General features: G+C 31.4%; 1 protein-coding gene across 3 annotated transcripts; it reads right to left on the reverse strand.

Annotated features, from left to right (window-relative positions):
• Positions 5,119 to 9,992, reverse strand: LOC109356645 (probable LRR receptor-like serine/threonine-protein kinase At1g05700). Of its 3 annotated transcripts, XM_019600073.1 has the most exons (14): positions 9,903 to 9,992; positions 8,854 to 9,391; positions 7,812 to 8,290; positions 7,571 to 7,709; positions 7,414 to 7,485; positions 7,249 to 7,320; positions 7,084 to 7,164; positions 6,785 to 6,837; positions 6,656 to 6,745; positions 6,337 to 6,575; positions 6,126 to 6,252; positions 5,974 to 6,042; positions 5,698 to 5,887; positions 5,119 to 5,568 (listed from the first exon to the last, which is right to left on the reverse strand). In XM_019600073.1, exons 1-14 carry the CDS (start codon positions 9,985 to 9,987, stop codon positions 5,148 to 5,150), a joined length of 2,655 nt encoding a protein of 884 aa, XP_019455618.1. In that variant the 5' UTR covers positions 9,988 to 9,992; the 3' UTR covers positions 5,119 to 5,147. The 3 variants fall into 3 exon arrangements, with proteins under 3 accessions (XP_019455618.1, XP_019455617.1, XP_019455616.1); XM_019600072.1 differs by having other exon boundaries at positions 6,337 to 6,566; positions 6,656 to 6,837; XM_019600071.1 differs by having other exon boundaries at positions 6,656 to 6,837.

Genomic DNA, 15,960 nt, shown 5'->3' on the forward strand with positions numbered 1-15,960 from the left:
TATCCTTATGCCTTATAAGCCCTTATGGATGAGTGGATAGTGTTATCCTATCCTGGATAACACTATTCTCATCCTACCTTATTTTCCTCCACCTTTACACTTGAAAACCTGTTGCTCTACAAATGGGGACCATAACCCATAAAAGTAACCCCGTAGTGGTTACTACTTTAGTTGCAATAATTTTGATTCAGTCCCTTCATCAAATCAGAAATTGCCCGAAGGTATCTACACTTATTATTATTTCATGACACATATGCCCTTAGCCACCAAATTAATTACTTAAGATCATTTTATATTTTGGCTAATTACATAATGGCCATAACACAATTATAGAATTATATTTGTGACCCATAAATTGTCAGAAATTCCAACACAGGCAGTAAAGTTAATATGCGAGTATTGTTTCTATGTAATGCCTTCAACTCATCATTCATAGAAATTACACAACACTCATATACATTAGCATTTACATAAGACTTAGGCTCAACATAACTAGACATAGCTAATACAAACTATTTGTGTTTGGAGAACATCTTATCATAATCTATAAACTGATACAATGGATACTTTGAAGTGAAAGGAATGGAAGATTTGGAAGAAGTGAGAAGACAATGATAATCTTGTAAATGTATGGGAGCATGTCTTGTTATATTGGACCTTCTAAGAGAAGACACTACACGATTATGGTCTAATGACTCCACAACATTTGCTGCTTCATAATTAGGAGCATAATGGCTATATGTATTAATAGGGAAGTAATATAAGAAATGATCAGTGTGATCAAAATTAGATGTAGGTAAGGGAATTGTATGATCCTTTGACAATTGATCATTGGCAGTAGAAAAAGGAAAAACATGTTCATAGAATGTAACATTTATGTTTTCCTGGTGTGCAAATCAAATACTACATAACCTGACACCCTTGATTTAAAACCAAGAAAGACACACCTTCTAGCCCTGGGATCCAATTTCTTCCTATTACCAGCTAGAGTTGGAGCATAACAAAGACAACCAAAAACCTTTAATATATGTGTTGATGCTTCCTCTCAACCACTCTATTTTGTTATGGAGTTTCAACACAACTTGTTTGATGAACTATCATTTTTGATCTATAGAATTTAGGTAACTTGAAATCAAGATCGTTATCTGATCTAATGCATTTCAAATTAACATCAAACTAAGTGTTTATAAGAGAAAAAAATTGTTTAACAAGAATGGATGTTTCTGACTTAAGCCTCATCAAGAATAACTAAGTATGTCTAGATTTATTATCCATAATGGTTAAAAAATATTAATGACCAAAAATTGAAGGAATTGAAACAGGTCCCCAAATATCTACATGTATTATATCAAAACAATGTGTAGATTTTGTTACACTTATTTAAAAAGGAAGCCTCTTTTTTTTGGCAATATGACAAAATTTACAAGGATTAGAACTAACACTTACACTTTATAAAATGAAAGCTTTTACCCAAAACTAGAAGCTTGTTATGAGAAGGACGATCAAGCTTCTTGTGCCAAAGATCTTTGCCTTATATAGTGACATGACTGAAACAGTAAGGAGATTTGGGGGACAAACTATCACCACACATTGCATATAATCCTCCTTTGATCTCAACTGCACCAATCATCCTCAATGTAGACTCTTCATGTTGGAAAAAATTAGTTTGCAATTGAGGTTAGAAGTTAACTTTGACACTAAAATAAGATTGAAGCTAAAGCTAGGTATATAGAGTACATGAGACATAAACAAATCACTAGAAAACATAATTGTGCGACAGTTGATAGAAACTTCACTACCATCAGGTAACTTAATATGAACAAGGATTATTTTTCTAAAGGATTGAAACATAGAAAGAGAAAGACAAACATGATTAGTAGCCCCAATGTCGAGGATCCAATCTAATGATTTAGGAATGCGGGCTAATGCATGAGTGATACCTACATAATCATTATTCTCCTTTGCCGAATCACTAGCCCAAGTATCACGAGATCAATAGCCCAAGTATCAGAGATCCAATCTAATGATTTAGGAATGAAGGCTAATACATGAGTGATACTTATAGAATCAACATTCTCATTTAATATGATTTGGTTGGTATTATGTATATTCAGTATTCATAATTAAGGTCGTCTTAAACATGGGTAGGGTGAGCTTGCAGGTCGCCCAATATAAATTAAAAAAATACAAATGTTTATAAACTATCACATTAAATAAGTTTATTTCAAATAAATTGTGAAAATATAATTGAAATTATTAGTATTGGACCATATAATAATTTCTCGTATAATAGAATTCAAAGTTTAGACATAGATGACTAGAATTTGTACATGTTGTATATTGGCATGTTACTTGCAAACTCTTCAAAAGTGAGAATCAATGAACTAAGATGATAATCCAAACCAATCACTTGAACCTTACCAAGTTCTTGAAAATTCTACAAGTTTATGATTATTAGATTCCGACCACCAGAACCCACTTAATGCATCCAGGACATCGCACTAAGCAATCCACACGAATGGACTCACTATATAGTTCACTGGATGCTACTTTTAATAATATATAATACAAATATATGTTATAGAAGAGAGACGTGATAAATTAAAATGTTTCATAATCTCAAATTCATTTCGTTTAAGGAACCATCACACAATTAATCTTTGTACTCTTGTTACTTTGCCCCTATGTTAATTGGGTCTCTTGGACTATATTTTTAATAGTACTAGTGGGCTGCCCGTTTTCCCATTTTAAATGTCCCTGACTGAAAAATACATATTCAGCAGACATTCTTGGGCATATACACATTTTTCATGCCCTGCCCGCCCAATAAATACAGACATATGGACCTCATAGGCTTAGCCCAAATTGCCAATGATATGTATAGATTTTGAAGTCAAGTGTTGTGAGACAGAATGCTTCAACAGTGCAAGAATTGCTTAATGTTAATCTTGAGTAAAACCCATAGACTTGGATCCTTCATCAATTGTATCCTTTGCTGATCCATTAATGTGTTCTTCATCAATAAATAGTGAGGAGGAAAACCATGTACTTTAATTTCTAACAAACATTCACACAATGACCTAGCTTGTTACAATATGGATCACTAAGAGGATTCAGTGCCATTTGCGAAGGAGAAGAGAGAAAAAGAACTTGATTTCCAGAAGATGAATAGAATCACCACGCTTCTTGCAAAAAGGAGTCGCCAAAGAGCTTTAAAAGAAGCTTTCATATCATCTGAGAAATGGCAGAATCAGTGTTTTAAATTGTAAATTGCAATTGAGGTGGCAATTACGATCATTGTGGCCGTTGCGATGCGAATTGTGGTGTGAATTATTTTGTGAATAAAAAAATATTTTTAATATCTATGCAGTCCGATGCAGTTTCGTTGGGGCACGCTGTAACCCAAATGCGATCCAATGCGGTTGCATTACAGTCCGTTGCGGCCGCATCAATGTGATTTGATATCACACCATAATTATGGTGTGATGAGCTTGCAGCTGTCACTGCAACAGTAATATTGCGGCACGATGTAACCCAAATGTGATCCAATGCGGTTGCATAACAGTCCGTTGCAGCCGCATCAATGTTCTCCTGAAAAAAAACAAAGAAGAAAAGGATAATATCTTGCTGTGATATTTTGAGAATCAGAAAGTAATGAAATTATCATTAAAATTGGAATACCCAAAGATACAAAATGTATATACACTAAAAATAGATAGTGTTAACTGAAAGTAACAAACTCAATGCTCGCAAATGACTGATATCTCATATGTTTTGAAAGTACTAAATTTTTTAGACATACCATTAATGCTTCGTTTGATTAGGAGAAGAAAATAAGAAGAGAGAAATATGTGAGAAATAGAGTGAAAAGAGAAAGATATGAGAAATAGAGTGGATTTTAGTGTTGTTTGGTTGTATAGAAAAAGAAAAAAAATAAGTGATTTTTCTCCCCGACTCTGGGTAAGGATTTGTTATCTCAAATTATGTTTTAAATCATGTCGAGGATCAATAAATATTTATTATTTTTTGTTTTTTGTTTCAATATTATTGGTGCAGGACATAATTTGAGAAACTGAGACAATAGATCTGGGTTCATCTTCCCCTCCCATTTTCCACTTGGAGAAAGAGATTTTGTGGGGCTCTCCTTTTTTTTTTCTCTCCCCTCAAACTCTCTCCTAAACCAAATATTTCTCCTCAACTTCTCTTCTCTCACTCTCTTTCTCTTCTATTTCTACCATTCCAAATGAAAAATGAACTCTCTTATTTGTGCTGGATGTTGATATCCATGAAGGATGTAGTTTCTGAAGTTGTATACTAGATTATTCAGTGTGATATCTTCAATACTTTGGTTTTCTTTATTAGAATGTGATCTACTTTTCTTGAACATAATGATCTATTTTTTCAATTGTTGTTTCTTTTGTTGTGATAAATGAACAGTTGGAACCAATGTTGGACTAGTTTGGTTATGAATTGGCATCTTATATTGATATTAGATTCATATACTTAGTGAATTGGCATCTTATTTTAAGTGATATGCACTTACCCTATCCAACATACAACCCAAACATTATGCACTTGGTACACCATTTGTGCACTTATGTTCCTTGGAAGTGACAGATGCATGTGTTTATCAGTGGTTATTGTACCTTAAATTCATGACATATTTCACTTTCATGCATATAAGATATAATGTTTCATCTCATTTTCAGAGGTAGAGACAATGATAAACCTCAATTATAAATAAGTGTAATATCTATAAACAATTAGTGTAAAAATTTATATAGTCGATATATTATCCATTATTCATTTATATTACTTATATTTAAGAGTCAATAATAATTAAATACGTATAATGGATAATATAGTGATAATGTAAAAAAACTTGGATACTAATAGATTTTTTCCTCATTGGTCTCTTACATCTTAATTATGAATTTTAAATGACATATGAGTTATAGGTTCTGTTAACACATATCTACTTGAATTGGTTCACTTCAAAAGCAAAAGAAGCAAAACATATTTTGACTTGTTTATTCATGAAATAGTAGAATTGGTTGATAGAAAACAAGAATGGAACATGACTGGACTATAATAAACACAATTACAGCAAACAAATAGAAACACATCATGGTATCTTATTTTTAGCATCAAGATGTACTATCTAGCAGGGGACCAAATTTGGTAGTCCGATTCAAGGGGACCAACTCAGACGATTTATCAGTGTCGTGACCGGTTCTTTTTCGAGCTAACTCTGCAGTAAAACAATTCTTTAGCTCAGTCACTACTTCGCTCATGTTTGGCCTTTTTGAAGAATTGGTGGACAGACAATCCATTGCTATTTTAACAGCTTTCCTGACAGAGTTAGTGTCAAAATCTCCTTCTAGTTTTGAGTCAACTATGTTTTCAATATCCCCATTCGAAAACATGGGGCTAACCCACTGACTTATGTGAATCAAATAATCATCATGCATTTTTCTATTTGCAGGTTGACCAGTGATTATCACCAAAATAACAACTCCGAAGCTGTAAACATCACTTTTCTCTGTGAGCCTGTTTGACATGAAGTAACTACATGGCAAATCATACAGTTAATTTTATTTGGATTTGGATCAACATGAACAAATGAGATTATCTCTGCAACATGTAGAATAATGTTCCAATGGAAATGGTAGTAAACCATGTAAATGAAGCACTTACTCAGGATCCATGTAACCATGAGTTCCAGCAACAACAGTGGACAAATGCGTCTTCCCATCAGTAGGAAAGCTTTTTGATAAGCCAAAATCAGCCATTTTTGCTTGCAAGTTTTCATTTAACAAAATATTTGTACATTTCACATCTCTATGGATTATAGGTGGCTTACAACCATTATGCAAATATTCCAATCCTGTTAATCAATTTTGGCCGTAAATAAATCGACCCGAAGAATCAAATATGGAAGGAGAAATTTGCATATCTAGTTGTCTCACTGACCTTGTGCTGCATCTATGGCTATTCTCAATCTATCTTCCCATGTCAACAACTTCGCCTCGATATTTTCTCCTGTACAATCAAATCTTAGTATTTTCGAAAGTACTTGGTATAAGTTGATTGAATCTTTTTTATTGAAAATTTTATGAACATACCTGAAAGATATTCATCAAGGTTCCCATTTGCCATATATTCATAGATGAGTCCTATATTGCCCTCTTCATTGCAATATCCAACAAGAGAAGTCAGATTTTTGTGATGAACTATCATTAGAAGTTCAACCTGAAATTCAAGGCCACTTTTATGTCATGGTAAATAATAGTTTTGGTTGAGATCAATAACTTCTGTGCAAAATTGACTACTTACCTCAGCTAGAAATTGCTGATATCCTCGTACCGATAATTGGGAAAGTATCTTAACAGCTACTTCAATGTCATCAATAAAGCCATGGTAAACTGGTCCAAATCCACCTCCACCTAGAAGTCTATCCAAATTGTTGGTGATCTTAACAAGATCCTCATATGAGTACTCTCTTTGCTTTGGTTTTAATTGTGATATATTTAGAGTGTTGGTCCCCACATGATTTTTCACAGCTGCTAATTTCACTTTTTTAAAAATTACAATGAAATTAGAATGTATGTGATTAACCAAAATTGGAGGGCCGTAAATGGCAGTTATCACCTACCTCGCGGTTTTCTCTTTATGATACTTACTGATGCAATTACTAAGAGGACTAAAACCCCTGCAACTGATACTACTACTGGAATAACTATATTCGTTTTATTTTTCTTCTTGATCTGATTATCTGTCTGTTGGTTCGCTTGGTTGCATGAAGCAGATGCACACAGATTCAGATTTTTTCCCACGCTAGCATTGTTGAGACAAAAATAACGTCAAATCAAGAATGAAACAAGAGAAAAGTGATATCAATAGCTTTGATTGGAACTTCTTATTTTCGAGTTTCTTAGAAAATGTTTCGGTAAAGAAAGGAAGCACTAATGAAACTTGCAGCATTTCTAAAATGAATTTAAGTTGCATTCTGCATGCATATATCGGAAATATATTAACAATAAAGTTTACATAACATTCATCTTAAATAAGTAATATGCATACCTCAATGATAGTGAACCTTTCTCTGATCTATCGACAAGACCACTAGGAACTGAACCATTAAGCTTGTTATTCCCCAAGTTTCTGCAAAAACGGGAAAAAATTAACACTTTCTTTCTCTTTTATAACTAGGAAAATACCTTTTTGCACTAATAAGGAATAACTCACAAGACTTTCAATAATTGCATTTGTGTTAGAAAATCCGGTATTGCCCCGCTTAAGCTGTTGTTTGATAAATCCCTGAAAGCAGCAATCACACATGCACTATTACAACTATGAATTTCCAAGAAGAGGAAAAAAAGTGCTAGCGACATAGTTCTATCATTTACTAACAAGTACTGCAGCATAGTGAGTTTGGAGATGTAAAATGGTATCTGCCCGGTCATTCCACTCGAAGACAAATCCCTGATAGCATTTACAAATATATTCTTAGTTCACGGTTGGAGTTTCGAATTTATGAACATTTTATGTTTCGGAATATTAAACTTACAAGTATGTGATTCTCGGGGGTTTATCACCATCAGAACTACAATTTAGACCCTGCCACATGTATGCGATAGGGGCACACGGATCTCCTTGCCAATTTCTATCCACTCCATAAGTGTTCTTGATGTTTGTGATTGCATCAACTAGTATTTTTAGATCCAAAAAGAGCCTCAAAACAAATTATAGAAATTTTAAATTTACGTAAGGTACTAACAAGCATATGTTACTTTAGATCAAGAGCATACCATCATCTTGTTCAGTTTCTTGTTGTGAGAGATCTTTCACTATATAAATCTCAATGGCATTGATGATTGGTGGAAGAGTTGAAGTTTCTGTCTTAAAAAGTGAAAATACATACCTTGTGGCTCCAGTCAAAGTTAATGGACTGAATATGGTACTTGTCATTTGATATGAAGGTACCATAGGTCCATACCAATGTTCACCATTGAGGGTGATATTGAATGATCTAGTTTCGTTTGGTTTCAACTTTTGAACCTCATTGAAGTGCATGTAGACTTTGTATTGTATATTTACATTCTCTGGATCCCAATATAGTACAAAAGCAGCACTAGAATTTATTGGTGTAGCAGCAGTGCTCATCACAATTGCTGGTGGTTTATATGCATTCTGAGTCAAATTGTCATTGCTAAGTGAAGTGCTTACTTGTGTCCATAGGTTAAAGACAGTGGGCATCCAGATACGGTCATAAACATCATCACTAAACCTATAATGAAAATTTGACACATAATGTAAGCAGTACATGAAGTTGCATATAGCAAAGTTGTCCAAGGTTGTTAGAAATAGATGTTCAAGAAACTTCTAAAAATAACGGCGTAGTGCAGAAGGCTCTCACCTAGTAAGATCTGAGGAAAATAGATGTATGCAACTTTACCCCACAGGTGGAGAGAAGTTGTTTCCATGATTTGAATTTGAACTCGTGACCTCTTGGTCACTAAGGGTCTGTTTGTGAGTTGAGTTTGGAAGGGGAAGGAAAGAAAATGAAAGGCTATGTATTCCATGGCTCCCAAATCTTACCTTTCTCTTCCTTCCCTTCCAAATTCGACTCACAAACAGACCTAAGGTGTGTTTGCAAGTTAAGTTTTGGAGGTGAGAAAAGGAAAGTTTCGGAACCATCTCACTAATGTATTTCATAGCTCTCAAGTCTTTGCATTCTCTTATTTCCCCTCTAAAATCCAACTCGCAAATAGACTCTAAGCAGCAATCATTGTGCCAAGGGCTCAAGAGAATTTGCACAATAATGTAAATGAGCTAATATGAGTCACTCACCTATATGTTGAGCCAGATGTGGAACCTAAATCATATCTTATCAAGAGATCCAAAGATCCTGATTCAGTGCCATAAGTCTTATTTTCCAAAGCCCTCAATTCTATAGATGAAATGAATGGTGTCCCTTGGCCTGTGTTAACCAAACAAAGATGTATAAAATCTAGTGGTGCAGTGTAAATGATCTCATTCATTGAGCTAAGTGATGCATTTGGGAATTTCATTGTGTCCCATGGATTAGCACCAATATGAAGATCAAATATTGGTACCTCATTTAGACCATCATAGTTTCCATAATAGAAATCGGCTCTGATCAAATATTTAGTACCACTTGTCACATTTATTCTGTAACAGTTTCTTACTCCATTTGGAAAACTCCTTACATGCCATAGTTGCTGTTGAAGATTACTTCTTTCTGAAGGTAATAAACTCACACTTACACCACTGCTTATGAATTTATCATCTGATATGTAATTTATGCCTATTGTAGGCTCAGTGTAGGTAGCACTTTTAGGGAGCCCACAATCTATGCTGATGAATCCTGACACATGGAAACAAAGAAAAGTTAGGGTATACAAACATATTCACATGTTTACATGATTCCCTCGTTTAGCCTACCTACCACGTACCGAGTTTGTTATGAACCACTTGGTATCGCGTACTAGAACGAGTACTGCATAACAAGTAACCAATGTTTTAAATTGTGGTTGTAGTTATAATGATTGCGGTCATTGTGGTCGTTGCGATGCGGATTGTAACCATTGCAGTGTGAATTATTTTGTGAGTAAAAAATTATTTTTGATATCGTTGCGGCCTGGTACGGTTGCGTTGCGACCTGATGCGACCCAAATACAGTCCGATTTGGATGCATCACTGTGATTCGGTGTCATACCACAATTGTGGTGTGATGCGGTTGCGGCGATCACCGCAACCACAATATTGTGGCCGTATCACCTAACATGGTCTGCAATTTGATTCATTACATGTAACTATGGCTTTTGAATACATAATTAAGTAACTTCATGAAACTTTTCAAAGTTTTACAACCAAACCTGATTGATCTTGAGCTTGAATCAGAACCACCATAGTAAGAACCCGAAGCAGTACAAGAAGATAATGTAATAACATTTTGATCATTGTTTGATGTCTCCTATGTTACTTAGGGTGGCAAAGATGTAGTGTCATATTAGGATTTATAGTTAGAATCTCGGTATGTAACTTACTATATAATGTAGTCAACTTTTCGGTTGGTATATTTTTTGTTTTTATCTTGAAAGCATTTTTTATTCATATGTGATGTCAATCTCCAACTTGTCTTGGATGTATTTATTCAGCATATCCAAGAACCAGTGACATAATGCATGTTCTTTACGGATGATATTGTTTTAGTGGTAGGCTTGAGAGAGAAATTAAGTGGGAAACTAGAAATGTGGAGACAAACTTTAGAAATATATGAATTTCGCATAAGTCGAAGTAAGACAGAGTATATGGAGTGTAAATTTAGCAAGAGATGAATAAACTCAGGTAAAGATTGAGGATCATCTATACCACAAGTCATTAGATTTAGGTATTTTAGGTCAATCATTTAAGACGATGGAGAAATTGACGAAAATGTGAACCATAAGATTCAAGCGGGTTGAATGAAATGGAAGAGTATATCAGGTGTCATTTATGATAAAAAGGTATCACTCATACTTAAGAAGAAGTTTTATCGTATGACTATAAACCTGCAATGTTATGAGACTTAATATTAAATGATAAAACGTCAACAAGATAATAAACTTAATGTAGCAGGGAAGATAATGTTGTGTTACATTAGTGAACACATTAGACAATATAGGTTAGAAAGGAATGCATTATAGAGAAAATATGATAGAATCACGCCTTAGGTAAGTTGGACATGCATGGAGGAAACCTGTAAGAATAGATCGAATGAAAGCTAGTTTAATTCTTAGTGAAAGGAAGACCAACAAAAATCATAGCGGAAATTTTAATTAAGAAAGATTTAAAGATTATTATAACATTGTTAAACCCATTTAGTTAACTCCACTCGGATAAAAGATCGATTGTTATTAAATGTAAAGTTAATACCCTTCTTATTTTACTTGCCATTTTGCTTGAACAACTTTTCAACTATGTAACTTTAGCCTAAATGTCAAGACAAATTAGGTCAATTATTTATTAAGACAAATTGAAAATAAGGTGGCTGACATGTTATAGTTTGCCACACAAGCCAGGTCAGTTATTATTTTTTTTAAGACAAATTGAAAATAATCAAGGATCAAAATCCAAAAAAAAAATGAGATAAACAAACTTTGTAATCAACAAAAGATTATTTAGAGGGATATGTCAACGAACTACTAAGCCACCTTATAGTGAAAAACCATTTGAGGGAAGGTACTAGGAAGTGTATATCTATTAATAAAATTTAAAGATATATTTATGGTCAAATAAAAGTACTATATGTATTTAATTACTTGTAAAAAATATATAAAAAATGAACAAACACGTAAAAAGTATATGTATATATATAAATATGTGTTATGCATATTTTAGAAATTAAAAATAGCTTAAATACATTTTTGTATTTGTAAACACGTGAAGTAGTTCCGAAGATACATGTATGAAACAAAAAAACTGAAGTAGTAACGACATAATATTAAGGAAGTGATAATGTGGAGATGATGTTTGTGAATCTAAGTAGTGGTTGACACCTAGGAGCGATAGGCAAAGCATGAAGAACAAGACACATACAAAGAATGATTCTTTGTATTGGTCCTGTTGAATAAAAACCTAAGGACTTCAAATTTATATTAGGACAGGTCACATTCCAATTTCTTACTAAATAAAAATTAAACCTTTCATTATTTTTGGTTTAGTGGTTTAGCAAATTAAATTTGAAGTATTGTATAAAGGAACTTCAAAACATTTAAAACAAATTTTTATTTGATTTAAAAACATTTAAACCTTATATATACTAATATTTGTAATGTATATTTTACATATTATAAATGTCAAATATAATAAATTGTGTTACATATTATAATTTTCAGTTAAATATATTCGAGTGAGATAATTGTTCAATCTGGTTATATAAAAATGAAACATTCAAATAATTAAAATTATCGCTATTATTTTTGTAGGGAAAGTATATAATTCATGTTTAATCATTACATTGTATAATTCAGAGTGTGTGAATGTTAGATCATGTCCTCTATTTTAGACTACAATTATACATCAATCTGTAAAGCATATCTATAATATGTAGCCAACAAAAAAGTCAAAATAAAAAGAAATAACTCCTATCTTTTTAAAGGAAATAAATTAACTTCAACTGGATAGAGTATCATTATTGTATCAAGATTATGTAATAGGCTATCATCATTCCTTAAAATAGTGGTTAGTTCAATTTCTATTATGTGGTGTTAATTCCTATTTGATTTCTAAAAAATGGCAAGTTATTTGAAAGATGATAAAATTGCGTTTTAGATGAGTTGGACATGCATGGGGGAAACCTGTAAACCTTCATAAGGAGAATAAATAAAATGAAAGCTAGTTCAATTCTTAGAGGAATGAAGACAAACAAAAATCATAAGGAAAATGTTGATTAAAAGAGACTTACAAATTATTATGAAATCTTTCGTTCCATTTGACCGACTCCACTTACATAAATGATCGGTTGGTATTAAATGTGAAGTTAATGCCCTTCTTATTTTACTTAACATTTTGCTTCAACAACTTTTCAACTATGTAACTTTAGCTTAAATGACAAATTAGGTCAATTATTTTTTTAAGACAAATTGAAAATAAGGTGAGTGACATGTTATATTTTGCCACACAAGCTAGGTCAGTTATTTTTTTAAGACAAATTGAAAATAACCAAGGATCAAAATAAAAAAAATGAGACAAACAAACTTCGTAATCAACAAAAGATTATTTAGAGGGTTATGTCAACGAACTACTAAGCAACCTTATAATCAAAAACCATTTGAGGGAAGGTACTAGGAAGTGTGTATATATTAATAAAATTTAAAGATATATTTATGACCAAATAAAAGTACTATATGAATTTAATTAACAAACACATAAAAAGTATAGTATATATATAAATATGTGTGATGAATATTTTAGAAATAAAAAATAGCTCAAATATTTTTTTGTCTTTATAAACACGTGAAGAATTAACGTCATATTATTAAGGAAGTCATATCGACATAGACTTAAATAAAAAGAATCTATTTTAGAGACATTAAAGTCAAAATTCTCCGTTTAAGAATGTATATATGTTTTCCTAAATATTTGTAGAAAATCATCTTAAAAATAAACTTATGTTTTTTTTATCCTTATAAATGTCGATGGTTTTTAATTTCATCCCTACATTTTATTTACATTTTGGTCCATAATTGTTTTTTCTGTTTGATGATGGATGCTCAAATGAAGTTTGGAAGAAAATCATGTTAGATATGAAGTCGTCTATCCACAACAGTGATAATATTAAGTTGTATGAGTTGAAGTAAAAAATAGTCATTTAAATCAAAATATTTAAAATACAAAAACATAAAATAACTTTGATTCAACAATTTGAAGTGGAATTTTAATGACATTAATATTATTGTTAATATTAAATCTCAATAAATTAAACTTTCGCTTCTGATCGAGTTCCAAATTTGTGTTTATGCATAATTGTGTTTTTAATTCATTAAATGTGGGAATCAAAATAATAAATAACATATTAGTTTAGTGTGAAAGTTTCCAAACAGGTAACATTGTAAAAAATAACAAAATTTAAAGAACATAAAAGAATGCACCAACAAAGTTTACATTATACAAAGTGCCACATTTGAATCCATTAAAATTCAAGATGTATGTGAATAGAAAGAAAGTGAGATGACAATGCAACATATACATTAGTTCAATAATTTGCACATAACTGCTCATATAAATGGATTCATATGCATTTATAAACCATGATGACAAATTAGTTGTTGTATTTTGGATTTCACACCCTACTATAATGATATCATTATATATTTTAAGATGTACATCTACGTGATTTTTTATATATGGACGGGTAGGTTTATACGAGGCCATTTAACTTTGTCAAGGCAAGTGTAGAGAATTTGGAAAAATACTTGAAAGAAGTTATTTTACCTTAACAACCTTTTTTTATAAGCTAACATTAGGCATTAAGATCATTTTCAAAATAACCAAAATGAAGTTATTATGCCCGGAAAATCCTCTATATATGATCTTAAAACTGTTAAGATGGTTATTTCATACACCAATATTTTAAATATACATCTCCTACTAGTTTTCTTTCTTCACCAATTCCACTTTCCTTACAAAAATAATTGAAGAACGTTACATTGTTATATTATAGACCGAGATAGAATGACTATTGTCACCTAGTTAGTGAAAGCATGGTATGGGGCTTCTTCTGCTTAATAAAATAATGGTTTAATGTAGAAGGTATATATAATTCTATTTTCTTTTTATGCATACATAATATGACTTGATTACGAGAAGCATATAGAAGGTTTAGGAGAATAAGGTTTATGCAGTTTGGATAGATTATAGAATATAAATATTATTTTTTATGATTTATGGTTGGTAATATTGTAAATTTCTTATATATTATTCGATGTAGCTATCACGGGTGCAATAGTTGCAATATATTGGATTTGTTTTTTGATCAGCAGAGTTGAATGAGAAGAAAATACTTTCATTTCATACGTATTCCTATGTGTTCACACTCCCTCTGTATTGTTTTTTTTATTATAAGACTTTTACATGAAAAGATAAAATGACACATTTTCTACACACAAAAATGCAAAAATATTTTCTTAAGAACATTCTCCCTCCAATTATTTCCTACATGACCCTCTCGAAAATTCATATTAATTAGTTAATCTAAATAATAAGCTAAATGAGTTGGATGATTATTAACACTCTTAAATATCTATTTATATTATTCATTAATCAATTAGAATTTTATAAAATAAATAAAATAAAAAATAAGATTATAAATAGAGAATTTGGATTACTAAAACTTCCTACAATTATATTTCTAATTAATATTATATGTGATTTTATCTTTCTATTTTCACCCAATAACTTGCTATAAGTGTATTTTTTCTTAAATTAATTAGTGTATTAGACAGTTTAATTTAGGTATTCTAAAAGGGATCAGAGCAAAATTGGATCTTATACAAATGTAGAGTGAATATATTTATATAGTTATATAAGAATCATATCTTCAAAAGAATAAATATTATATCAAATTAATATCAAAACATTAATTATAGCTAGTAATAGAGAGTAAATTGCTCTCACTAATAATTTGTGACCACCATTTCATCATTCATATATAATATTAATTGGAATCATTCTGTTTAAATTTTAGAAAATCAATAAATAATATTATTTGAGAATGTTTTAAGATATATTTAAATGCGCAATTACTAAGTATTACATTTAATATTTTAAAATATTTTTAGAACAATTATATTTTTTGTCAATATGATTGTAAATGTCTATTAAGTTCTCAATGTTAAAGTAATTGTATAATATGCTCAATAAATCATACACATTATAAAATTCAATAAATCAAGACAAATTATAGCTTAATAGTTCTAAATATAAACAAATTAATTATGTGTACAACTTATTAATGTTTGCCAGAAACTTGCAAATTAAAAAATTTCAACTTGCCAATATTGAATCAAAGGTATCAAGAATGACATAAAACATTAATGATACAAAATGTTGTAACGCCCCGAAAAATACTATTTATTTATTACGCGGAAAAGTGAGTAAATTTTTTTTTCTTTTGAATTGGTGACATACAATTGTTTCCTTTTAAAAAACCTTTCTTTTCCAGGATATCACTTTAAGTAACATATAACGCGGAAATCAAAACCGGTTACCTAACGGTAACTGAAATGATACAACATTTTCCAAATATACATCATCATAGATATATATAATGGATTAAGTCATAGTCAGTTCATACGGATTAAGTTAGTAAAGGCGAAAACTACATCGCCACTAACATATACAAAATCCAAAGAAACGCAGCCCCCCACCAAAAACAAAAAGGGGACATCGACT

This window comes from Lupinus angustifolius, chromosome LG09 (genome assembly GCF_001865875.1).
Source record: "Lupinus angustifolius cultivar Tanjil chromosome LG09, LupAngTanjil_v1.0, whole genome shotgun sequence".
Classification (NCBI taxonomy): domain Eukaryota; kingdom Viridiplantae; phylum Streptophyta; class Magnoliopsida; order Fabales; family Fabaceae; genus Lupinus; species Lupinus angustifolius.

Coding starts and splice junctions, on each gene's coding strand:
- LOC109356645 (XM_019600071.1), bottom strand. CDS start 9,987: ATGATCAAAATGTTATTACATTATCTTCTTGTACTGCTTCGGGTTCTT. Junction 6,576..6,655: donor CATAAAGAGAAAACCGCGAG/GTAGGTGATAAC, acceptor TTTTTAAAAAAG/TGAAATTAGCAGCTGTGAAA. Junction 5,569..5,697: donor CATGGTTACATGGATCCTGA/GTAAGTGCTTCA, acceptor TTTGCCATGTAG/TTACTTCATGTCAAACAGGC.